General features: G+C 35.1%; 1 protein-coding gene across 1 annotated transcript in view; it reads right to left on the minus strand.

Annotated features, from left to right (window-relative positions):
* LOC123879906 overlaps window positions 1–26,579 on the minus strand; it is a 73,522-nt gene that overhangs the window by 19,204 nt on the left and 27,739 nt on the right. Inside the window, exons 2-3 of the mRNA XM_045927776.1 lie at window positions 7,326–7,408; window positions 2,047–2,557 (exon numbers count right to left, since the gene is read on the minus strand). Coding sequence (XP_045783732.1) covers window positions 2,047–2,557; window positions 7,326–7,386 — 572 coding nt within the window. The 5' untranslated portion in view covers window positions 7,387–7,408. The remainder of the gene's footprint in view (window positions 1–2,046; window positions 2,558–7,325; window positions 7,409–26,579) is intronic.

Below are 26,579 nucleotides of genomic sequence, written 5' to 3' on the forward strand. Positions count from 1 at the left end.
ACGAAAGTCACGCGAATGCAAAGATGCCGTCTTGCGCTAACTTTGCAACGGCTTTTGTATGAAAACTGTTTCCTCTTGAAGATAAATTATTATTAGACTCTTCACAACTCTCTATCAATGATGGGATAGGTATTATTGGGTAGGTGTATTTTTTGGGAAGAAATTGTAAGAAGCAGCCTACAGTTGGTAAGTTGACGGTGTGTGCTCTGGAGAGCACGTACAACCGTTGGTCCTTTTTTTTTTTTTTTTTTATTAACTATCAAATATTGAACGTATTACAAATGCTTTTAACACAACAAAAAAACCACTAAGGTTTAGTATGTTGCTTATCATTCCGTCCATTCATCGATTTTGGGTATAGTACTTCCATAAATAATATATACATTATTTATAGAAGCACTAGGGAACATTACAAGATAATAATTTGTTATTTTTAATTTTTCAAAAATGGGAATTGTTATTCTCTTTACCAAAGAGAACGTTAAGTAATTGTTACTCTCTATCCATGACAGGATTGGTCGGTATTTTTTGGGAAGAAATAAGCAGTAGCAACCCAGAATTGGGAAGTTGGCGGCGTTATACCCCATGCCTTAAAGAGTACCGGTTTTAGGAATATCAGCTTTAGGCTAAAGCTGATGTTCCTTAACCAGAGATAAAGGTACTACACTATACATTTTCTGGGACAAATGTCTTGAAGAGATTCAAAAGAACTTGTAAAAGTCTAATTGAACAAAAATATTTTGAATTTGAATTTGAATTTGACTTTGAATTTGAAGATAATATACGAGTAAGTTAAGCCAAGATCGTCTACACTACTGAATTATGCTACATATTTATTATGCTATGTTATGCTTCGAAATATTATGGTAAATTATACAATATCGTAAAAGAGCCGACAGACGTAGGATTTGCATGCGGTTATCATAATTTGTAGCTCAAATAAGCTCCCTTTAAGCTTGGAACACACAAACGACAAAAGTGTCCCACGCGGCTGTTAGAAGCTGTAATACCTTGAGCTGTAATACAATACAAGGAGAAGGTCTTAGTATAAGATTTTAAATCTCACAGATGTTGATAGAATTCGAGCATTGAAATACTTTTGCGTTCAATTAAAATGGTCCATACTGGTATACTGCCAGAGATCCATAAGGAAATCTTGTGAAGTTAAAATGGGTAGTACTGAATTTTCGACTTTAAATCAAGAAGGTCTAGGAACAATTTGCACACCAGTAGGCATCTGGTAGAATGTGTAAGATGAATTGTATGACTATAAGATTACATTTATGTACTCATTTCTTACGAATAAAATATTATTTATTTACTTATTTAATATCATGCAGTTTCCGTCGTGCGTTCAGTCCGTTTCAGGCTTTAACTGAAACCTTTCTATAAACGATAACACACGTGTGGGAATAAAAATAAATAATCCTGATCCGGTGGCGGAAAATTGTATACCGTTATGATAATATTTTTCCATTAAACTCATTTTTTATATTATTGATCTATCTATCTAGGTACTCAAAATAAAAATAAGTAAATGATAATACTATTTAAAAAAAAACTGTCAAGTGCGAGTCCTATTCGCACTCGAAGGCATACATCATACAAAGAGAAGGGAAGAGTACCTACTATCATAGAAGAAATAATACTTTTAAATTTTTGTAATGTAACCACAAATTCGCGGTTTTCGAAATTTTCCGTTTTTGTGATACCTTCCAAATTTCATGATTCTCGGTCAACGAAAAGTACCCTATAGGTTATGACTCCCTTGACGGGTTTTGCCAGACTCGACAAACAGACAGATAACGAAGTGAATAAGGGTTCCTTTTTTCTCTGGAGACACGGAAGCCCAAAAAGTCCTGGCTCATTGACTGATCATTGTACAGCCGAAACCTAAAAAAATGTCTTTATAAGGTAGACGAGTAATAAGACCGGATTTTTAAATATTCTGATAGGATAGGGAATAAAAATGATTTATATTTACGTCGAGCGAAACCGCGAGTGGTTGTTAGTCCAAAATAAAATTATAGACGTGGTTCAACTTACCTCTCATTTCTATGCTGATGTGTGTTTGAGTACGTATCAAATATGTAGTTGAGCAATGGCGCACTGGACCCAGCTTCCCCTTGCTTGCGTCTCCTCTCCAAAGCCATCGGTTGAAGGCTCGGATACGTCACAGCAGGTTCCATAAAACCATCCATCGTAACGTTCTCGTCCCGTAGCACGTTTACATCCCGCAACACATTCACAACCCGTCTCTTTCTATTTATTATGTCCTTATCTAACATATTTGCCACAATAGCACCGTTATCTAAACTTTTGTACATTACGTCTGTGCGGTTCTCACAACACATTACTTTTGATTTATCTATCTTCTCCGTTGTAGAGAAATGCTTAGGTTCGAAACTATGTAGAACATTGAGGGAGTAATTAAAGTTGGGGTTGGTTTCATTATGTGAGGCGGTAGTAGCGTACAGCATTTGATAGACCTTATTTATCGTTGGCTGGGTTGTTTCATTGGTTTCGCTCGGAATTGTCGAGGTGTCAGCGTCCGTTCCTGTTGGGGGAAAAATGTGTTAATTTATTTCTAAACGGTATTGACCATTCCAAAGGCGTTCTTATCTTAGTTTTTGAAAGAATACAAACGGTTTTTCTTTGAGAAATATATTTCGGTTTACGTTATCTTTAACATTGTAATGAAAATTCATGAGTCAAATTGAGAGTCTTCGGTTTCATTTGCCCATTACCTATGATTCGTATTAAACATCTAAAGACTATGTAAAAATAACGTTATTATAATAATATATGTAAACAGCTCTGATAGCCTAGTGGGTAAGATGTCGATTTACCCTTCGGGAGGTCGGGACTTCGATCCCGGGCACGCATTTCTAACTTTTCACGAAGGAAAACATGGTGAGGAAACTTGCAAGCCTAAGAATTCTCCATAATGTTCTTAAAAGTGTGTGAAGTCTGCCAATCCGCACTTGGCCAGCGTGGCAGACTATGACATAAACTCTGCTCATTCTGAGAGGAGACCTGTGCTCAGTAGGAGGCCGTAATGGGTTGATCATGAGGATGAGAAACGTTGATAATATTATTACTTACTATAAAATATAAGACTTAACCCAGCCATAATAATAATCGATTTTTTTTGCAAGTAGAAAGTGAGAATATAACTATTAGAGATTATGAATAAGTACTCGTAGGTAGCCGGTAGGTGCACCTTGAATGAATAGTTTTTCTAAACTCTTTTAAATTAGAAAACTTAATAGGTACCTCTGTGCCGCCGTTCAAAAACGTTTCTTACAAACTTTTTCCACTTCAAGATGTGTTTCTACTCTATCGAGGAAGTTTTCAAACGTGTTAAAACTTTAAAGAGAATTTGCCGAAAAACTGAACATTGGGGACTTGAAACGAAACCGACCAACATCTTGTTTGTTTTGGATGTTTGGGAGCTTGTTTTTGGCTAACTATTCAAACCTTTTACTGCAGTAGTTTAACTGAGCATTGCAGTCTGTTGAAAATTTAATCAGTACCGATTTTATCTTTACGTAAATGGAATACTAACTTTAAATGTTTGTTAGCTCAACTGGGACATTTTTCTAGATTAAAGAGACACCGTTATATTATTTAAGTAGGTACTTTACTTTAATATTTTAATTGGTGGATAATCCATAGTGACGATATTATTAAAGCCAAAATGGATCCGTCTGCTTGTTATCTTTTCACGGCCATCCTTTTAAACGATTTTGACAGGTACATAGGTAGCTTGTAACCCGAAGACTACTTTTTAACAGGGCTCTCTCCGTCACTCGTTTCATACAATCGTAGTTCCAATTTCATTTGAATATTAAGCAACCAAAGTCCATGAAATTTTGCAGACATATTCTAGAAACTAATATCTGTGTCTGTGGTGTTTTAGATTTTTCTAAAAATATGTAGTTTTAAAATTACAGGTGCTCAAAGATTTGTATGTAAATTTTTAAGACCGCGTAACTTTGAAACCGAATATTTTAACAGAAATCTGGAAAACCACAGACATAGATATTAGTTTCTAGAATATGTCTGCAAAATTTCATAGACTTTGGTTGCTTAATATTCAAATGAAATTGGAACTACGATTGTATGAAACGAGTGACGGAGAGAGCCCTCTTAAGGCTACTTTTTGTATCAGAAAATCAAAGAGTTCCCACGGGATTTTTAGAAACGTAAATACACGTGGATGAATTCGCGGGTATAACCAAGTTACTTTATAAACCCTTTTAATTCTCACGTCATTGATTAATATTAACTATGCCTATTTTTAACCCCCGACCCAAAAAGAGGGGTGTTATAAGTTTGACTGTGTATCTGTGTATCTGTCTGTAGCATGGGAGCTCCTAAACTAATGAGCCGATTTTAATTTAGTTCTTTTTGTTTTGTGAGAGTCAAGGTGGCTTGATCGAGCGTGTTCTTAGCTATAATCCAAAAAAATCGGTTCAGCCGTTTGAAAGTTATCAGCTCTTTTCTAGTTACTATAACCTTCACTTGTAGGGGGTGTTATAAATTTTTAATTTACACTTGTTACTTACTAAGTATTATAACATCTTGGCTAAGTATCACCGAATATAGACGTCATCACCATTTTTTATTGACGGCCTATTATTAAGCACGGGCCTCCTCTCAGATTGAGTTAGACCATAATCAGACTTTATACACGTTTGAGAACATTATGGAGAACTCTCGAGCATGCAGATCTGGGCAGGTTCATCTTTGCAGAATGAGCTTTTAAGGAAAAAATCGTGAACCTGCATGCCTGAGAGTTCGTCATAATGTTTTCGAAAAAGTGTGTGAAGTTTGCAACACTGCACTTGGCCAGCAAGGTAGCCTAAATCCTTCTCATTCTGAGGAGAGATTGGTGCTCAGTAGTGGGCCGTCGATTGGTTGATTTTGGCGACGATGAGGAAGTATAATGTAATAAGGGTAATAAGTTTATTCAAATTGAGTTTTACCTAAGCGCAAGCAAGGGCCGACCTTTGCGGTGTGAATAAATACATATTTATTTAAAACTCTTATATTATTTTTAATGAAAAGCGAATGGATTTAATTAATGTTTTTCGGTGGAGCATTTTTAAGTGCTTGCAACCTAAAAGCAAAGTGGGAGAGAGAATTTAATTTCTTGTTCAAACTGGAAGTATTAAGATGATCGCATACTGGTCGCAAAAGCTGCAAAAGCCGCAAGAAACTTGACGACAAATGCATTGTTAGGGTTCTTTAGTAAAACTAGGACCTATCATAGTTTTATCCCGTCCTTCTATCCGTCTGTTTGCGTATCACAGCCATTTTAAAAGTAAACTATAAGTGTTATATCCAGGGTTCGATCACGGGTACGGACTTCTAACAATAAAATATCACTTGTTTGTACGGCGAAGGAAAACTTGGTGAGTAAAGCTTTATATATGAGTTTTTCCCTAATTTTCTCTAGGTTATGTAACCTATATGCCTCATTAGGCAGGTTTAAAGCAGTGCGTCTTTTTCAGTACCTACTACAAAAAGCACTTTTGCTAACGCGTGCGGTTCTTACGGCACATTGCGGCTGTATTTGCGATCAGCTTGGAAAAGATAAAAAAGAGACAAAAGCAGTCATATCGGGTATACTGCACCTACTCTCAAGATAGATTTCCATCGTTTCAGAAGGTTCCCTTTGAAATTGAGTGCTTCAGAATTAATTAGTTGCAAGTTCTCTGCTCGAATTTTATTTACAAGTTGTTACGTATTGGATTTTTGTTTCCAAGTTTGAAGTTAATTAGCTTTTGCATAATTGGTTTAGTTAGCTCTATACGATGGTACATTATAAATGGATAATACTACCATAATATTACCAAAACCATAACCATAACTATTAACCCAACCTCACATAGGTATAATTGGATCCTATAATAAAATATATAAATGATCTCCCTGACATTATAAAACACGAATGCATACTTTTCGCTGACGATACTACCCTATTAATTAAATCTAAACAACGTCACAATATAAAGAGTGAAGTACAAGGCGCACTAATGGATGTGGTAGACTGGCTTAATATAAATAATTTAAAAGTAAATATATCTAAGACTAATATAATGCAATTTCAAACATATAAAACTAAAACACAAAACCTTGATATTAAATTTAATGATGTGAGAATTGAAGAAGTAGATGACATTGTTTTTTTGGGAATTACTATAGATAAGTATTGTAATTGGAAGGCACATATTCAGAATTTATGCACAAAATTACATAAGTATGTCTATGCTTTGGGTCGTATTCGACAAATAGTTTCAGTTGAGGCATCACTGTTGGCCTACCATGGATATGCCTCATCTTTGTTAAGATATGGAATAATACTTTGGGGAAATTCCACCAATGCACTAGAAGCTTTTAAGGCGCAAAAACGTTGTGTTAGGTCTATTTGTAATGCTGATTTTACTGACAGTTGTAAGCCTTTATTCAAAAAACTTAAAATATTGCCTCTCCCATGTTTATATATTTATGAAGTTTGCATATTTGTCCGTAAATATCCCCAATACTTTAAACTAAAGACAGAAATAAAACCGAGCAGTAGACATAAAAATAAAATTTGTATACCAGCACAACGATTGGCTTTATATACAAAGAATGTGTACTGTGCGGCAATACGTATCCATAACCATCTACCGTCACACAGTTATGCAATGAGCCTTACTTCTTTTAGATGTTATTTATTTAAATTTTTATTAAACAAAGGTTATTATGATGTTAATGAATTTTTGAATGACAAATTTTAAATAGTGAATGCAATAATTAATAATAATTTGACATGTTTGTTACATTAATTAAATTCAATAAATTTTGCACGCCATGCTTGGCAGAATATGCGGTTCCACATAATATTTAAGACCAATGTACTTGTATATTATACCATATTCTAGCAAATAAACACTTCTTATTCTTATTCTTATTCTTATTCTTATAATCTTGAATTTATTAACCTACAAAAAGATTGAATGGGAAAAATATGACCTATTAAGTTATTTTAGGGAAGAATCGTAATACCGCTATTACAAAAGTCTTTCAATATATTATTATAACTACAATAACAATCTAAACTCAGCTTTATATACTTAGAAATATTGGTTTTTTGTATATTATAAATATAACGGGAGGACACCCAAGCACACTGCGCGACCTCCTGTGTTGTGGCGTGGTATGCCTTAGTTCGTCGCACACGGCGCTTTGAAATACCAAAGTAAATAAAGCTTAGTTTGAATTGTTTTAAAAAAAGACCAGTGTGCGTTGCGCTTAAACCTTTAATAAGGTACCTTTGCACGGAAGTGCGGCGAGCGCAGCTAGTAAAAGCGCCGCGGCAGCCGGCGCGCACATCGCTCTTACATCCTCGATGACACTGCAACAAAAGAGAGATTTTCCTCAGTAAAAAAAAGAAAAGACAGAGTTTAGAACAATAATATTAATAAAGAAACCTGTTACCGTTATACAGAAATATATTAAAATTTTGAAAAAAAAAGGTTATTTAAGCTACCTCCTGAACATGAATGTGAGATTTAAAAAAAAATTAGGTGAACCGCTTGTGTGATACCTCGTTAAATAGATATTATAAATAATTTTAAGGTTTCTTAGACAGTTTTGAAGAAGAAAACTAGTTTTGATAATGACCGTCAAAATTTTTAGCAACTGGTATTAGTACGGAACTCTACCTCATGCATCTTCGCTTCCGACACTTTAACATTCTCTCTATACAGTTGGTTCACGTTCAGTTGCATGGAAGAAAATCATAAAGATATCAGTTGATAACTATGAAATGCTTTGTTGGTGCCTCTTGCGGCATTTGCTGTTCGTTTCGTAGTACGCGAATATGTTTATAATAGTAATCGCATGCTAGGATGTTTGTCCTAGGGACGTGAACCCTTCCAAGATAAAATATAATGAAAGATGTTATAATATACTAGAAAATACACCGGTCTTTGTCTGTCTATCGGAATAGCTATTAGGGACAAAAAATCATAAATTAGCAATCATCGCCGAGACGGCTAAATTAAAACACAAAATTCAATTGTTCCAGGTTTTTCATTCCCGTTATGTCAATATCCATTAAAAGTCCACCTTAATTTAATATACCGAAAACAGTAGGAATATTAATTAAAAAATTTGCGCTCCAATTCTGGAGGTTATACAATTTAATTTGTGGTTTTCGTTATAAGTGAATATTGAGTTCGCCATCGAAATAATTTAATGAGTGGAAGTTTTTAATTTAATTATTTACTTACTCGCTGGTTTAGATGGCAACAAATAAATCTTTAGATGGCATTAAAGCTTCATTTACGCCAGAGTGACATAGTGCGACATTACGGCATGCCATAGGGCTGCATGGTACAATAATAATTTAAAATGTACCAAAAATCATTGCAGACTGCTGTTATACCATAGTATTCAAGTTCTACAACACGATGTTGTTAAATTAAGCATTCCAACGTTTTTTATGCCATAGCAACAACATGCGACAATACGGCATTCTACAAATGGAAACATTATTTCAGGGACACAGCATTCAGCAGTCAATTTTATGCCGAGATAAAGATTTGAATAAAAATATTACGGACAGTCTGCCGACGATTCTTGCTACATTTTAAATTATCGTAGCATGCAGCTCTATGGCATGCCTCGATGTCGCACTGTGATACTCTGGTGTAAAACGACTCGTAAATTAATTAAACCAGAATATCATTATCGCCAGCGTCCCCTTTGGAGCCCACAGACATAACCATAGAGCGAACAGTATATTTAGTAATCTAGTTGAACAGTGGACTGTTCGAATTTCAATTCACTGCTAGCCCTATGTGAGCTATTGAGGCTATTTGGATTTACATAGACAAGTGTAAATTAAAAATTATAACACCCCCGACAAGTGAAGGTTACAGTAACTAGAAAAGAGCTAATAACTTTCAAACGGCTGAACCAATTTTCTTGGATTATAGCTAAGAACACTCTCGATCAAGCCACCTTTCAAACAAAAAAAACGAAATTAAAATCGGTTCATTCGTTTAGGCGCTACGATGCCACAGACAGATACACAGATACACAGACACACAGACACAGATACACACGTCAAACTTATAACACCCCTCTTTTTGGGTCGGGGGTTAAAAAAGCGACGCAAGTTTTGACAGTAAATTTTTGGAACCTATAAAAGGTTTCCAGTAGAAAAAGGTAGGTATTTAGGTCTACGCGGCCGCACCTGTCGCCGTTGGCGCGAACCTTCGCCCGCTCTACAAATAAAAGTAAAATTTTATCGGAAAACCTTTTCTCCAGCACTAAAAGTGTCATTTTGAAAATATAACGACAGAGAATGTATGTGTTACAAACTGTGGTTTCAGAAACGCATTTTCATGAAAAATATTATTGGAAAGTGCTTGCTGATTTGTAAAAAATCAATATAAAAATGCTTTGTTAGCTATGATATTTTATTCTACAAAAAACTTAATTACACACACAACACAAGAAATTAAAATAATAAACATGATACCTACCTACACGGAAACGCTAAACTCAACAAGAAGCTGAATTATCCAATTAACCGAATTTTATTAATTTGTGTTTGCCGAAAATGAATTATAAAATTATTTATTATACCCTTATTTAAAATATTAACCAGCACATATACGGTCTATAAACTTAATTTAAGATTTTTACTTGTTACTTCTTTCTCTTCGTACTTCCACTTAATTCCATTAGGACTCTTCCCAAATCCCTTTGAATTCCGTGCCATAATAAGGGCTTATTACAACGTAAGAAGCTTTCAAGATAAAAGCCTACATTTTTAATTCTAAAAAATATTTTTACATTCCAAGGTAAATAGGTACCTATGGCAATTTTTTTTTAAGAATACCTTCTTCAGGTGCTTCTCTTCGAAAGAAGCGATTCTTTACACTTTAGAGATTGCTTGAGAATAACTAAGAAATTTTTCGGACAAAAATAACGTCCATACGTCACTTCCATCATATTAATTTATCGAGGTGGTATCAATTAATTAGTACCATAGATTAAAAGTTCTATTTTACCTACTTTATGATACTAGAGAAATTTTCAAAAATGGAATCCTACGCGCGTTTAGTTTTACTGTAACTGCGCCATTTCGCGTAGGTAATTGCTAACGGGATGATTAACTAACTCATTGATCAACACTAAATAATAGCCATCAAGATCATTTGACATTGGTTAGCTCTACACTGCTGCTCCACTTAGCGAAATTTAAATAATGTTTCGTAGAAAACCTTTAATGGATTAAAAATAAATGTCAGATGTACTCGGAGGCTAGGTACAATTCAGTCTTGACTACTGAGTTAGCGAATCAATCTTCAAGTGAGATAAAAAGAAAATTGGGTCCCCATATACCTACCTACCTTTTTAGGCAATAGTTTTGATCGATCAATAATATGAATTTGATGCTCCTTGTTTGCGAACCTGTATAAGAACCACTTAGGCCCACTAAAGTCAACTGATGCCGGTTTCAATACACATCAAATATCACTTTCAGTTTCCTACTAAGTTTGTTGTTTAGGCTTTTTACGAGCCTTAATTAAATAGTAAAGGAAGCCTTTTGGAGCGTTACCATATAAGATCCTACACTTTTCTGAGCCACCTTCTACCCACCACCTTCTTAAGGTCGTTCCATACTGCGCTTGCCGGTACGCATTGCGGTATACTCCGCAGAACGTGTAGACTCTACCGGCCCACGCTTTTGCGACAACATTGCCTGCCCAGTGGCCATTGACACTTCCATATAATATAACGCAAATTATAATAATTTTATTTGAAATACGTACAAATTATTATCTTTGTATGTACCCGTATTGTTATAATATGTTCCTACCTATCACATCGGGGATATCCGGCTTTACCTATAATCAAAATGTATGCTAAGCCATCATACGTGCCGACAAAAGACGCAGATACGAAAAGTCAACAGAGTAACTTTACCACAGGTAATATATTCATGTTAAGTAAGCACTGGAGTTACCAACTCCTAACTAGGCGGGGAAGTATAACGTCACCGATCTCCTAAAAAGTAATTTAAGGCAAAGTTCAACAAAACCGATTTAATTAGAAATCTGCCGCGTCACACAATCAAAGTTTCGTACCGAAAAGCTTTAAGGCTTTATCATTGAAATAGGAAAGACGTGATTCCTCTACTCTAATTGGATGGTTCTCAATGGCGTGTTCGTACCTACCTAAGTTACAGATAAAACACCATTGCCAAAGCTGTCGTTTGTTTATTTGAATGTAGACTTTTTGAAGACTATTCTGTAACTCTACGTGCCTTGGATTGGTTGATAAAAGTTGGTTCCCTTTTTAGGAGAAGGTTCTCAATTCAGCGCTTTTTTTAACAAGTACAGTAATAAACACTTAGTGCGTGTGCAGTTTGTAAGCATTTTCTAGACAACCTCAAAATCTTTTTATGGGATGTTACTTTCTGGCCTTAAGCGAGTAAAATGAATCTTTTGTCTGAATGTCTGTTTGTGACAGCCATTTTAATATTTCACCCACTCAGAAACTATTTTAATATTTAAATCTTCTCCCAATTTATGTAGCTCTATTTAAAGCTCCTACCTAATTTTGAAAGTTCATTTAGAAAAGTCATTTTATCTTTGTGAATGATTGATTATTTCTATTTGAACCAGTAAAGTTAGTTCTGTAAGGTACGTAAAACCGGAATTTGATGAGAGGGCGTGGTAACCTCACTCTCAGTTGAGTTAGGGAATATTCTAGGTATTCTGAGCAATTCCAAGGAAGGTTATTCGTCGAAACTTATACAAATGCCGAAGTGATAACTTGGTATAACCTTTTGTGTTGACATTTCAAATTACCTACCAAAATGTTACAGCTTTACAATGCGCAAGAATATAGTCGTAAGATAAACATTCACAAGCGCGTAATCATGAAGCGTAAAGGTCGTTTTACCCGGAGCAACAACGTGCAACAATCCGGCATGCCACAAACGAAAGCATGCGACAGTCTTTTTTATGCCAAGATAACATCGTTCTGTAGGATTGTAATTTTACGATTTGACAGTATACCAACAAATCTTGTTACTCTGTAACCATGCAAATCTGAGGCATGCTGCAATGTCGCACTATGTTACTGAATCGAAAATTAAGTATCACAATGTTTTTGGCTAGTGATTTTGTCTTTACAGCAGTTGAACTCTGATTTTTTTAAAGCTTAGCCATTTATCGAATGGGATGGAAGCGGGTCTAGCGTCTGAAATCAAGCACTGCGTTTTATAGCTACCGTAGAGGAGTTTAAGAAAAGAAGAATAAGTTTAAGAAGATAATTTTAACGTTATGGCAGCTAAAGATACTAAAATCTCTATTATTCTGAGTGAGCTAATTACAATGTGCAGGTCTCATAATAATCAATGCAATATACCTCTCACGCGACTTCCACAAGGCGTTGTTGATAAAAAAGCCGTATCAAAAATTGTCGCACTGCACAAGTTCTGTTTTTGACAAATATTTTGTCGCGTTACAGCTTGGGGTCTTGTGAAACTTAAGTAGTTAGTAACTTACTGTGACTTTGTTAGCATAAAACTTAAGAGCCAATATAAGTTGATCCTCAGAAGTTCAGAACCCGGATCGTACATTAAAAACTTTCTTTTAACATTTTACTCTGGCATCGCACTTCATGTGATTATTTAAGATGTGTTAGAATAGAATGCATTTTCCTGATACGCTAGCATTGTATTACAAATTACAATAGCTTTTGTAACATAATGTTGTTTTATAAGAAGAGTAAGTAAGCGTAAGTTCTGAGTATTTTGCCGATTTTTTCATCAGATTCCGCTTTCTAAATTAAGTCAGAGGTTGTCTCAGAGTCTATAGAGTTGTTGCCAGGAATAGATGCATGAATTTTGCATGTACAAAGGTAAAACTTTCCCTTACTTGAGAAAAGTCTGCACCTACGTTTTATATAGGTATGAAATACAGAAAAATTCCTCGTACAAATATTATGTCAAACTGTAATTTATGTTTTTCGGAGAAAAACGATACATTTGTCCTTACATTTTGCGAATACCGTAACATCCATAAATTCGTGGATGTAGGCTTAGTTTAGAGTAACCTGCTCTTATCCTTTTTCGTCACGTACCGATATTGTAATATATAACTTGATGTACTGTTGGAAACACTAAAAGCAACGTGACATTTGTGCAAAAATAGCTGACGAACTGGCGTAGTAGTACAGTTCGCGGCAGTTAGGAAACTTTTTAACAAAACGTCGAGGCTTCACCTGCACTGGCAGGCATCAACAAGTGTAAATTTAAAATTTATAACACCCCCGACAAGTGAAGGTTACAGTAACTAGAAAAGAGCTGTTAACTTTCAAACGGCTGAACCGATTTTCTTGAATTATAGCTAAGATCACAAAAAAAACTAAATTAAAATCGGTTCATTTGTTTAGGAGCTACGATGCCACAGACAGATACACAGATACACACGTCAAACTTATAACACAACAATATATATAAAAAATAATATATTGACGGCACACTGAAATGGATATAATATACAAGTAGGAACGCTGGAAGAGGTGTGCCACACAAAATTACAGTTATTTTTTGTCGGTACCGGTTCGAAGCACACTAATTCATTAAAATTGATATTTGTGTCAAATGGTCTTCGTATTGGCACTATGTTGACAGATTTCTCAACGCTAACATTTAGTGCCGAGTATGTACGCTTACATATTACATGACGCTGACTACTGCTATTAATACTAAAATGGCGTATATCAAGTTGCTTTAAAAACAGATCGGCAGTCGCATATCCAGCAAACTTTTATTAATAGAGGTCAGTGTTACGTATTATTATTCAAAAATGTCAAGACCTGTTATATAATCCACCATTATAATCAGGTTATAATAAAGGAAAATGTCGAAAATAATCACGTTAATTGACACACGCCATTAGCGACCTCCGACGGCTGGATTAAAAATACCAAAAATAATCTTTCATTCACAAATGTCAATATTAATTAATACGCTACCAATTAACTTGCTATTCTGAAACAAAAATTAATATTTTCAAATTTAAGTTCGGTTCAGACATCAACATCAAATGGACTAAGAGGCAGCGAGGACCAGACCTTCGTTATTTTATAAAAGCTGAAAGTTTCTCTGCGTATTGTCCCCAACACAGGGAAGAACTACGCGACTACGAAGTTTGGATCATGGTTCCTTTGGAAGATAACAGGTAAAAAGGGTGTAAAAATAACTTTTAAACTTTAAGGGTGTCTGGCAAGGGGTTACTACGACTCTAAGTGTCTGGCAATGCATGACGTGTTTTAGGTTTTAAGAGGTTAGGTTTTCTAATACTATTCCGAATAAAATATAAAAAAATTACACTTAATAGGTACTCTGACTTAAAATTGGAGCCTAGAGTTTGAATAAAAGTATGCTGTGTTTCAATATTTTAACACATTCAAATAATATAATATACCATTTCTAGATTTTTTATTTATAGTTTCGAAAGGTAATGAGGATTGAAATATGAAATGAAGTAGGTACTTAATATTTTTTTTACCAAAAGGGTTGTTTTTCAACACGTACCTATGGAGGTACTTATTTCTCACAAAGAACCAATCAATATAAACAAAGAGTATCAAAATGTGTCGTATAAATTGTTAAAATCTATAAATAAAGGACCTCCTCCGCGTTTTCAAAATCAAATTCAATACACGTGTAACCAACAATATTATGTATAACCAAAATGCCAAAAATATATTAATTTCCCATCTTGTCCAAAACAGAAATAGCAGTAATTGAACTGCTATTGTTAAATATTAAATAATTACTACATTAAAACTCAACATTAATTTGATATTTTGTAATAAGCAGGAATCATAAAATTCAGAATAAGTAGAAGTGATAAAGGAACCTACGTTCAGATGTCTAGTGAAACATCAGTGCAGACTATTTTCAGTTTAATTTGCCGCTGAAGCAGACGTGTTCTGGAGTGGAAACCGCGTACCAGCAAGCGCAGTATGGAACGATCTCTAACCCGCTGGACTAACGACCTTAAGAAGGTTGCGGGAAGTGGGTGAATGAGAAAGGTGGTCGAGGACCATATTGTGTGGTGGAGCGCTCCCGGGAAGGCCTATTCCAGCAGTGGACGCGAACAGGCTGATTGATTGATTGACAGTTTAATTTGTGTCGTTTTGAATATCTGAGTGCTTGATTGATACGTGCTTTCGACTTATCTTGCTAAAAGTCATCGATAGTGGTAATTTCTATTAAACCATAAATAGAACTCTGTGGTAGGAATATTAATTGAAAATTACCTCCAATTTTGGTATTAATTGTACAACGATTATCACATTATTAACGGATGTTGATTTTTTCATCAAAAGTCATTAACAGGAATGGAATGAATTTGTTTTTGATTCAGAAATTACTTTCATTAGGCTCATAATTAACTGGTACTGAACTTCATTCGCAAAATCCATAGGTATCCATGCGAAAATTCACGCCGATCCGTTGCATTGCTCTGTTGCGGCGTGATTGAAGAACCAACAATGATTTGTGAACAGACAAAACACACTTTCGCTTAATATGGGAAGTGATGATTGGATAACAAGGGTAAATTAAAAATTCATAATACCCTCGACAAGTGCAGGTTCCAGTAACTAGAAAAGAGCTGATAACTCTTAAACTTTAATTACCTATAGCTAAGAACACTCTCGATCAATTAAAAAAAAAACTAAATTAAAATCGGTTCATTCGTTTAGGCGCTACGATGCCACAGACAGATACACAGATACACACATCAAACTTATAACACCCCTCTTTTTGGGTCGGGGGTTAAAAAATACGATTTATTTGACGAACAGATGACAAAGACAGACCCTTTATGCGATCTGACGTATTGTTAAAATATGTATTTTGACAACAGACACGAAGCTCGTGTTAATTTGGTTGGTTGAAAAATAAATAGATGTTGTACTCTACGCTCTATAATAAACTAGATTCAGTTATTTCCGAGCGTAAATACAATTATATATAAGTATTTCTTATATTTTATAAGAGGAATTATTTTTAATAACGGTCTAATTAATACACTGTTTACAGCTTTGTCCCGTGCAAAATATTACTGAATGCTGGAACTGTTTGGAATGAAGATTTTTATTTCATTTTCGGTTTATTTCATTAATTCTATTCATTATTCCCCGTAAGGGTCTTATTTCGGTATTTTGTCTCTCAAAGTAAAAATAAAATGCCGCCGAAATATCTCTTCATTTGAAAAAGATTTGAAAGTGCTTTATGAACCATTTCGAGGTTTTTATAATTCGTTTTTCTTTCGCTTTTCTGCCCTCTGGTTTTTTTTTCTTGTTTCAAGTAAGTAAAGCACTAAATACGATTTGAAATAAATCGCAGCTCATTTGGATTTCTCAAAATGTTATTTCAAAGAGATTTTAAATACATAGGCAGGCATAAAGGTGTTTTTAGGGTTCCATACCTCAAAAGGAACAACGGAACCCTTATAGGATCACTTCGTTGTCTGTCTGTCTGTCTGTCCGTCCGTCGTCCATCCATCCGTAAGTCCGGCCGTCCGTCCGTGGGTCCGTCCGTCGAGAAACCGCTGAGTATATTTTGCTTATCAACAATCCAAACCTACCATTATGTGATTAATGAAAGGAGCTACCATCTTCAGAAATAGATTTTTTATTCATTAAAACTCGGAAGTGGTGGGTCTATATAAAATTTTGTCTCTACTTTGTCATTTATTACTCCTTTGTGCACACCATTTTGCTTTATTATTACTAAGGAAACGTGCCAACCCCGTGTTTTAATCAACCCATTTTAGCTCTATCAATTTGTATCAGTTACTACCTCACCACTATGAAAGCCGTGACAGAACTCCATTAACAATAATAAAATGTCTATGTCCATCCATTTAAAATACAGTATTAGTTGGCAATATAAAATTATATTAAAAGTATTCCCATTTCCTTCAAGAATACATAGACCTCATTATCTGGAATTGCGGCAGTAGGTACCTATAACCTCAAAACGACTCTTTATTAGGGTGCGTTTTCAATAAAGCGATGACTACTTAATAGCCTAGTATGTACCTACATAATAGACTTATTGAACCAGATTAATTTGAAATCCACCTTTTAGTGTAAACAATACTAACCACAGAGATATTCGTATTGGAACATTCGTCCAAATACAATAATAAAGTATATTATAACAGTAAGTATAAGGTCTAAGTACAGAATTGCGTGGGACGGAGTTAAACAGTCGATCTCATCTCATAGAACTCAAGCATGCAGGTTTCCTCACGATGTTGCCCTTCACAGTTAAAGCAGGTGATATTTAATTGCTTAAATCCCATATAATTTCGATAGAGGTGCATGGCCGGGATCGAACCCCCTGATCCGCCAAGTAGAAGGCGGACATTTTAACAACTAGGTTATCATCACCGCTTTTTGCATGAACAGCCAGCTTCATTGTAAACACACCCCAGAGCGATATTGGCGCGTCTACGTGCCTATGTTACCGTAACGCTCATTATGACGACTATTATTGCCATCTCAGTATTCTATAGACGCCTTGGCACCGCGTTCGCACGTCTCGTGGCCCGTACGTAGGCATCTAATCACGCGAAATGGCGTAATCGTCTACGTTGATGTTATGTATTAAAATTTAAAGGCAATTCTGCGACGTAACGAAGCGGCGAACGTGACTTGCAGGTGGGCGTATAACGTGTGTGATGGATATAAACCTTAATTCCTTTTAATTGTGAAATTATATGCTTTATAAACGCCTTATAACGACATTTTTGGGCGCAGTCGAGGCACGTTTTAAAAACGTGCGAGCGGCGGCTAATAATACTTAATTGGGTAGTTGATGGCAATAATATCTGTACTTCCATATTATATGCTTAAATATACTTACTATAATATACTATATTGTACCTATTACATATCCAAAGCGATATTAGCTTTAGCTAACTAAACTTCGTTTTATAAAAGCTCGTTAATTAATAACGGCAACGAAGTTAAGAACGTGACTTTCAGGCACTGTGGATGAATATCAATTTTATTTGCACTTAAATAAATTATAACTTTATTTACTTACTTCATTATTTGTGTTACGTTCACTCGACAATATTAATAGACAGGAAACGGGTTGCCATTTTTTGAAACATGCCTGTAGGTGTCGTTTTGTGCGTAGGTAAATACCGCACCACTATCTATGCAGTAGGTAGGTATGTGTCGCTACGCGAATGCATGTCTTCTGTGTGACTTTGTCTTCACTTTTTGAATAAAATACGAATATATAACTGTTTTTTTTTAATATCTTTCCGTTCACATAGTTAATAAATGACTCATTAATTTATGTTTAAGGACTGCATGGCAATATCTCAGGATCAGATGCTCAAGAATATCGCAGGAACATTAAGTTATCGTGTTGGGATAAAAGTCAATAAGGTTTTCCGTGGAAAATTCCGTTGAAACTAGTTTGCCGGGATAAAAAGTAATCTATGTTACTTTGTAAGTTATAAGCATGCAAAAAATTCACGTCGCTCACTAACTCACTCACTGAACAAATCAAACTGCTGGGTCTAGTAACTTGAGATTTATCATGTACGTTCTCAGGTTCTATAACTTAAAACCCTCACTAAGAAAGGATTTTCAGAAACATCCGAGCGAAGCTAGTGAGGATCAGTTAACAGGGCTCTCTCCGTCACTTACTCTATAATAGTTACTACATACATAGTTTATAGAATATGTCTTATTTCATGGACTTTGGTTGCTTAATATTCAAATGAAATTGGAACTACGTTTATATGGAGCGAGTGACGGAGAGACCCCTCTCAAATGAAAAGGTAAAACAAACTTGAACATTTTATATAGGTAGGTACCTATTAGGTACTCTTTCATATGTATATCTTTTTAGAGTGGCACACCTCGCTCTATCACTCGAGTTTCGATAGGATGAGTGTCTCGTGAAGCCGGTTCTATAGGTAAGGAGTAAAAAGGGTCAAGCACTCTTGACGTGGCGGGCCTCCTGTAGTGGGCAATATTGAGAGGTTATTGTTAAAATTACAGGCCAAAGCTACGTTAGAAAAAAGCGGTTTTGAAGTTCAGCCCTGGCCAATTAATGGGTATATTTTTCAAAAGATTTTCATTAATTTTGTCGGGGCCAAAGCCCACATAAAACGTCTAGAAAAGTTATAAATGGCACTTCAAAGTTTCTTATGGCGAACTTACATACCATACTTTTTGATAAATAAATTTTCATTTTATTTTCATTTCATTTTCATTCCATTTTCATTCCATTTTCTTTTTCTTTTTCTTTTTCTTTTTCTTTTTCTTTTTCTTTTTCTTTTTCTTTTTCTTTTTCTTTTTATTTTTCTTTTTCTTTTTCTTTTTCTTTTTCTTTTTCTTTTTCTTTTTCTTTTTCTTTTTCTTTTTCTTTTTCTTTTTCTTTTTCTTTTCTTTTTCTTTTTCTTTTCATTTTCATTTTCATTTCATTTCATTTTCACATCATTTTCATTTCATTTTCATTTCATTTCATTTCATAACAAATTATTTCTAAATACATGGAGATGTGGGTAGGTATTTAGCAATATTCCGATTAATATTGGTGCAAAGAGAAAATTTGCGGCGACCCCCAAGCCAGTTGCAAGTTGCAACTATGTAGATAAAGCTGGCCAACGATGCGATGGTGCCATACACCTTCTAAGTTAGACTTTATTTAGGTCTCCGATCTTATTAGAGATCGCAGACAAAGAACTCTTGTCATAAGATTTTAAAAAAGCCGGCCAAGGACGAGTCGGACTGGCACACGAAGGGTTGCTTATATGATGATATGTGATTACAGATTGGATGGATTATATGATGGATGGATAAATTATATGATGGTATATGATGGTGAATTTCAAAATGGCTGACTTGCATTTTGAAACTTGACCTCGTGACTTTAACTGTTAGTCGCGAGCCTATTGTTTGTAAGCGTGCACTATTTTGGGCGTTTAAATGTAAAATTCATGTTTTTTCTTTTTTTGACTGTATCAAAAGAAAAAGATGCAGATATACTCTAAATTTAATTTAGAGAAAGACAACAGAATCGGCGCTATTTTCTGCTTAACTCAAAAACAGTTTGCAATTGTTATTTCTAAATGTGTCTGTTGTTTTGCTGAAACGGGAACTCTCAAGATTAGATTCGTGAAGTGTCGGTTAGCTGAGCTAAGCTCACTAGAAATTCAATTCTTGGTGCTATTCCGAGAGTGTACCATTTAGCACACTTCCGCTAGATCTCTAGTTCATATTCATAAGTGCTGAATTAAACATGGGCCTCATGTTCAAGACTCCTGCCTTATCTTGTTAGGATAGTCAGCTTTGGTCTTGCATTTGTTTCTTTACTTACCAAATCTTACTTATATTTAACAATGTTTGTCTATCATTTTGTTACTTCGACAAATTTCATTTCCTAACCCGATGGAACCCCTTATTGTTTTTCGGGGTAAACCTCTCCTGCATGTTAAGCTGGAGTATCAGCCCAATTAATTTAAACCCAACCCCATCATCCCGGATCCCGAAACTAGCCTGGTTTACATAGACTAAATACGTGAGTAAAGCCGTAACAACCTATACTTTTAATGGAAATCAGTTTAAATTTAAAAAAAAAATTATGTAGTTTTGGTACCGATAATAACGCTTTCTTCTATCAAAATTTTCAATATTATATTTAACGTGCAGAAATCATCCATTTACAGTTTTATTTCAAGCACGGATCGATAAAAATATACCTAGATATTTTAATTCTGTTAGATTTCCACCCATTTTGACCATCATTCTATCGTAAAGATTAGTTCCACGGCTGAGCCGTGAAAAAACGTCATACAGACGCACCTTCGCATTTATACTATTAATATGTATGTGTGGATATAGATAAAATTATTACAAACGTTTTGCTAACTTGAAAACAAATTATATAGGTCACTCTAACATAATGTACAGAGGTATTCGCAAGCTGGATTCTCTTGGCTCTGTGACAGCGGGATAAGCCTGCGTTGGAACTGAGACGGTACGTTCAAAGTATGTAATGGCTTTCAGAACTTTCTAGAGCATTCCTTTTAGTTCTTAAACATAGAAAACAGTATAAAAATAATAGAACTATCCAAGGGATCGAATTTATACCTGAGATTAAAGATACACATTATTGAGTTTCTCTTTAAAGTAATATTCGAAACAAGAAAATTCGTAGGAGAAAGGAGAAGGCGGCAAGCGGATGGATGAGGAAGGCAGAAGACCATCGAATCAAATGTATGGACTTTAGGCTGGTCATTGACGAGTCTTTCAGTGAGTGAGTCAAGACTATTCTTTTATTGCAGGTATGCGATAATATTAGGTACAACGTCATTTGTCAAAACTTATTCTTATGAGATAGATTTTTCAAATCGTGTGCATTTAGGAGCGTTCTTGACTAGATTTTTAAACTTACAAGATATTTCTGTAAAGGTAGAGGTTAAAACGGTACGCTTTTGTTCAAGCTTTATCGAACAGATTTAAAATCCCGGGCCGGAGTTCGAGGAAAAAACCTCAAAATGAAGTAAATCCTTTCTGCTCGTGAAACCATTTTCAGCTCTCGATTATTTATTCAAATACGTAAATTGGTTCTTTCTGTCCGATGTCGCGTCAACGGATTGGTTCGTTACGTTATTTTCAATACTTTCTTACTTTTTCTATACAGAAAAAAATGCACTGTGTGTGTCTGTTTTGTGACCATAAGTGAGTTATCATCACATTTTCAGCTTGTAGATGATATTTACTGAACATAGGCCTATTTTCAATCCTTTTTCACTTTTGTCCTCCGCGGACAATAATCACTCGTCTGCGCCGGCCCTTATTCTTCAGAAAAACTTTTAAGTCTGATATCAAAATACGAGTAAATCCAATTCGCAGCCAAAGTCACAGATATTTGTCAGTGATAAGAGTTACCTAACGATAAAACGCGCATTGAATTTGCAAGGTAAACCCATTAACGATTCTTGTTACGCTAAGAGCTATGGCGTGTTACATTTTGTTTACTCTGCGCCTGTTTCCCGTAAATAGGTACTTAAGTACGGTATATGACCCGATTCAAAATGATGGAATGTTGTATGAAGCACTAAGCTACCTGGTTAGGTGGAATTACCTACTTAAATATGACGATTTTAGGTGCGTAGACCTTCTAAAAGAGTTATTGGCATATAATTTTTTATTGGACATGAAACACACATGGAATGAGTGCGCCGCTCCGCCATCGCCAGGCTCTGTCAGTCCGAATAAAGACCCTGGGGTCCCAAGTTCGGCAGGAATTTGGAATTTTATAATTTCTGAATCTCTCTGGTTTGGTGGGAGGCTGCGGCCGTGGCTAGTTACCACCCTACCGGTAAAGCCGTGCCGCCAAGCGATTTAGCGATTTGGCAGGTATGGGTTTAATAAAAACTGCCATACCCCTTTCAGGTTAGCCCGCTTCCATCTTAGACTGGATAATCACTTACCATCAGGTGAGATTGCAGTCAAGGGCTAACTTGTATAAGAATAAAAATAACAAAAGGCCTTTATAGCGCCTTAAAAACTAATTGGTTCATGAAGAGGTCAAGCTAGAAGATTGATACAGTAGAGTGCTATAAAAGTTAGTAATAGGGTCTTTTATTAAACCTCTGGAGATGACCGTAGTCGGATTAGTCAGTATGAAGGGTACTATACTAAGATAAGTCGCCGTTATTAAAGCTCGATTGTAGAATAAGATTTTTAATAAAGTCCAGGGATTATATGAGGATGCAATTTATTTTGTACTGCACCATTTTTAGGGATGAAATTTTCACAGAATGCGTATTTTTATTGGCGCTTTAAGAACAAATAATTAAACATCAAGGTACCATGAGACCCTGTAGTATACCGCAATGTCTTCTTCATGAATCTATAAAACCGACCAAGTGCGAGTCAGACTCGCGCACCGAGGGTTCCGTCCTCAGGTGTTTTTTTCGACATTTTGCACGATAAATCAAAAAATATTTAATTATACATAAAAATAAGTAAAAATCTGTTTAAGAATGTACAAGTAAAGCCCTTTCATATGATACCCCACTTGGTATAGTTATCTTACTTTGAAAATTGAAACACATTTTAATTTTTTTTTAATGATGTAACCACATATTCACGGTATTCGAATTTTTCCCGATGTACTACAAAAATTTTATGATTCTAGGTCAACGGGAAGTATCTTATAGATTTTATTTCCCTTTAGGGGTCTTGACAGACAGACAGACAACTATATTATGATCCTATCTCCTCTCTGGGCTGGTTTCCGCACTTAAAATTATGATCCTATAAGGGTTCCTTTATTTCTCTGGAGATACGGACCCCTAAAAGTTACAATTTTTAATTAAAATCTATGTTTTATATCAAAATTATTTTTGTTTTAATTTTAGAATAGGTACCCTTTAGATACAGATGTAACCAATTACGCTCGAATAAATAACAAAATGTTTGCTACGTTTTTTGTATGATGAAAAACACAATTTGTCACTGTCAGTCCGAGCCGTGGCAATTTGCGCTAATAAATTCCCACCTCTTAGTAATCAATTCTTTTGATGAATTCGCGATTGAATGGAGGTGTTTTCGTTTGACAAGAATTTTTGTAGAAATTGAAATTTTCCCTATAAAGAACGGAGAAAAATACGGCGTCTTTTTCCCCTTTTATATTATGGTGGCTAGAGCCACCATAATATAAAAGGGGAAAAGGGGATATTTGAAAATAGCGCTATAGATAGCGCTATTTTCAAATATTGTTTTTAATAATAAGAAGTTTATTTCAGACAATACATAGTCTATATATTATGTGTTAGTTACATTATTTACTTAATACTATATTAGTAGCTAAACCTAGTTCAAAGTGTTAATAACGATAACTTAAAAACTATGTTAGTACTTAAAACTATAAAACTACCTTTTACTTTTACTTTTTAATTTTCAGTTCGCTTTACGGCTGGGCAGTCATGGTTTTAAATTTACTTATAAAACTTGGTTTCACCATGTATAATAAACTACTTAAGTCAAGTACTACCAATTTTGAGCGCCTTTGAGTCAATCAACTGTCAAAGTTTGAAAATTTCGCGAGTCGGTGGAAACTTACAAGTAAGGATTGTAGATAATCGGCTTAGCCTTGTTCGTGACTAAGATGGTTTAGATAAACGATAAGTTCCAGCAATTTGGGCTGAATTTTCAATTCAAATTAATATATAATATTATGACATTTTGATTAATAGAAATGGGGACTGAATAAACAAGATACGAACAGCAGTTATATTTTCTCATTAGTATAACTCCTACCATCGGCCCTCTATGAACCTACAATATTAAGTACTATATACATGGGTCATTCTGAACAAAAATTGTATTCTGTGATGCCATCAAAATTAGGTAGATAGGTAAATAGATAAAAAACTTTATTGCACAAAAAAAAACAAGAGAAAAAAACACAAAGAAACGACGCCGACGCGACATCTAACCATAGTTAAATATCATCGCTAAGAGTTTTAGTTAAGTCTATATATTTATTAAACTCTTTGAGTTACGCCAATTGAATAATCCGTGACAAATGATAAATAACGTTGTCACGTGGTTGTCACAGTTTTCTGTCATGTAATAACGCGAATTACTCGCTGGTTGATGAATTACACCAGATTACACGGATTTTGTGTGATAAGTTTTGAGTGTATGGGTTTACGTATTTTAAGCATATGAAAAATTGTATTTGTGAAAGGAAATCATAAGCTGTTACAGGCATTAAAACTTTAACTAGAGATTTTGTTTCAAAAAAATCTTTTTGTTTTTCTACACACTTAACCCTAATTATATGAAAGCTAACGAAATAACCGGATGTGAAACAATGGCATTTCCGATTTATCGACGTCAATATGAGGAAAGGAAGAGTGTAAATGAGACTCCATTTCAGCACAGATCGAAATATACAGAAACCATTGTTGCGATATCTAAGGCCATAGTACACACGATAAATAAATAGAACGAAGTTTATTTTAAGCGACAAAGCTTCATTACGTAAAATTGTATAAGTAAAATAGAGTAAACTAAAATTAACTTCAATAAATTGATCATCATTGATTTTTTTATTTATTCAATGACAGCTTAGTGTGATGGTACGGTGTGATCGTCTATACTAGTGGTTAAGATTAGGCATTATGAAGAGATAAATAAGAAATAAACTCAGCTGAATTATAGAAACACCTAGGTATTTAAAGTCATGAGTTATTTACAAGTAATTAATTGGTACAGTACGTTGGGTGAACACGTAGACTTCTCGACCAGCTAACAGGTTTACACGGATTGAATTATAAAAAATTAATGTAAAATTTCAACTCCTCAAAATAGATATAATGAGTGGAGAGATTTGCTAATTTAGAACGTCCTGTTAGTGTGGAAAATCAGTTGATACGTGTATTTGCCTTATTTAGGCCATCGGTTTGAGACCAACCGGCATTCCTCAAGCACGGGGGGAGCCCTACACTGAAATCTCAGTCTTTTAGCATTGTTATCGGGGCACAGCACTTGGACTCTCCTATTTCGCTGCGAAGCGTTTTCAATTTGCCTAGGTACGGAAACCTAGGTTCTTTTCAATGAGCTCTGGGCTCGCCCCAAAACCATGGTATTTTTGTATATTTATATATTTGTTTGATTGATTGTCAATAAATTGGCCAATTTATTAGTTCGGAGAGTCCAGCTGTATAAAGACATGACGTGTTTGCTTTGTGCCGGAATCTCGCTGCTGGTACGTCACCAATCAACCATGTACCATATAATATCAAGCAAAGGAATTACAAAGTACAGCAAAACTAGTATTTTTATCTATTCAAAAACTCGGTGATTCACAAATTCAGCTGGCGTCGGTTTTAACAGATAATGTTACCTAAAATGCTGTTTGGGAAAGATCGGTACACCATAAAAAAAAAGGTACCTACCTGCCTCGCCATCTGTCCTCCGGAGGCAGCGTGTATTCCATTGTCTCGTTCAGGGTATTTTAGTAGGTAGATGAAATTTAGCTGTTACTCGAAAGTATCCTCGACAAGGTCCCTTTAAGGTGTCTTTAGCCTGGGATTCGAACCCAGCCAACCCTATTATCTTTAGTAGTGGAGAGCATTCTTGGTATATTAGTACTAATCGTTTTGTGATAATAAAAGTATAAGGAAAAACCATCGTGAGAATTTCACATAATGGTATAAAATACCATATGATGAAGGTAAACTTGATCGAGAGTTCTCTATGAAGTCCGCGCTCAGTAGTGAGCCGGTGAAAGCTGTTCATGTTGATGAAGACGATGTTTATACCGCGGTAGCTAGTAGTTTATAGCACACCACCTTATTTTAGCTATTGAGTAATTTTTCTACCAAATCTATAATTGTAACGACAAGTGTCATTCCATCAGACTGCATTAGACTGCTAATTCAATTTTATTCCCTATTTAATGCTGAATAAGAGCTAGTATTATA

Source organism: Maniola jurtina, chromosome 3 (genome assembly GCF_905333055.1).
Source record: "Maniola jurtina chromosome 3, ilManJurt1.1, whole genome shotgun sequence".
Classification (NCBI taxonomy): domain Eukaryota; kingdom Metazoa; phylum Arthropoda; class Insecta; order Lepidoptera; family Nymphalidae; genus Maniola; species Maniola jurtina.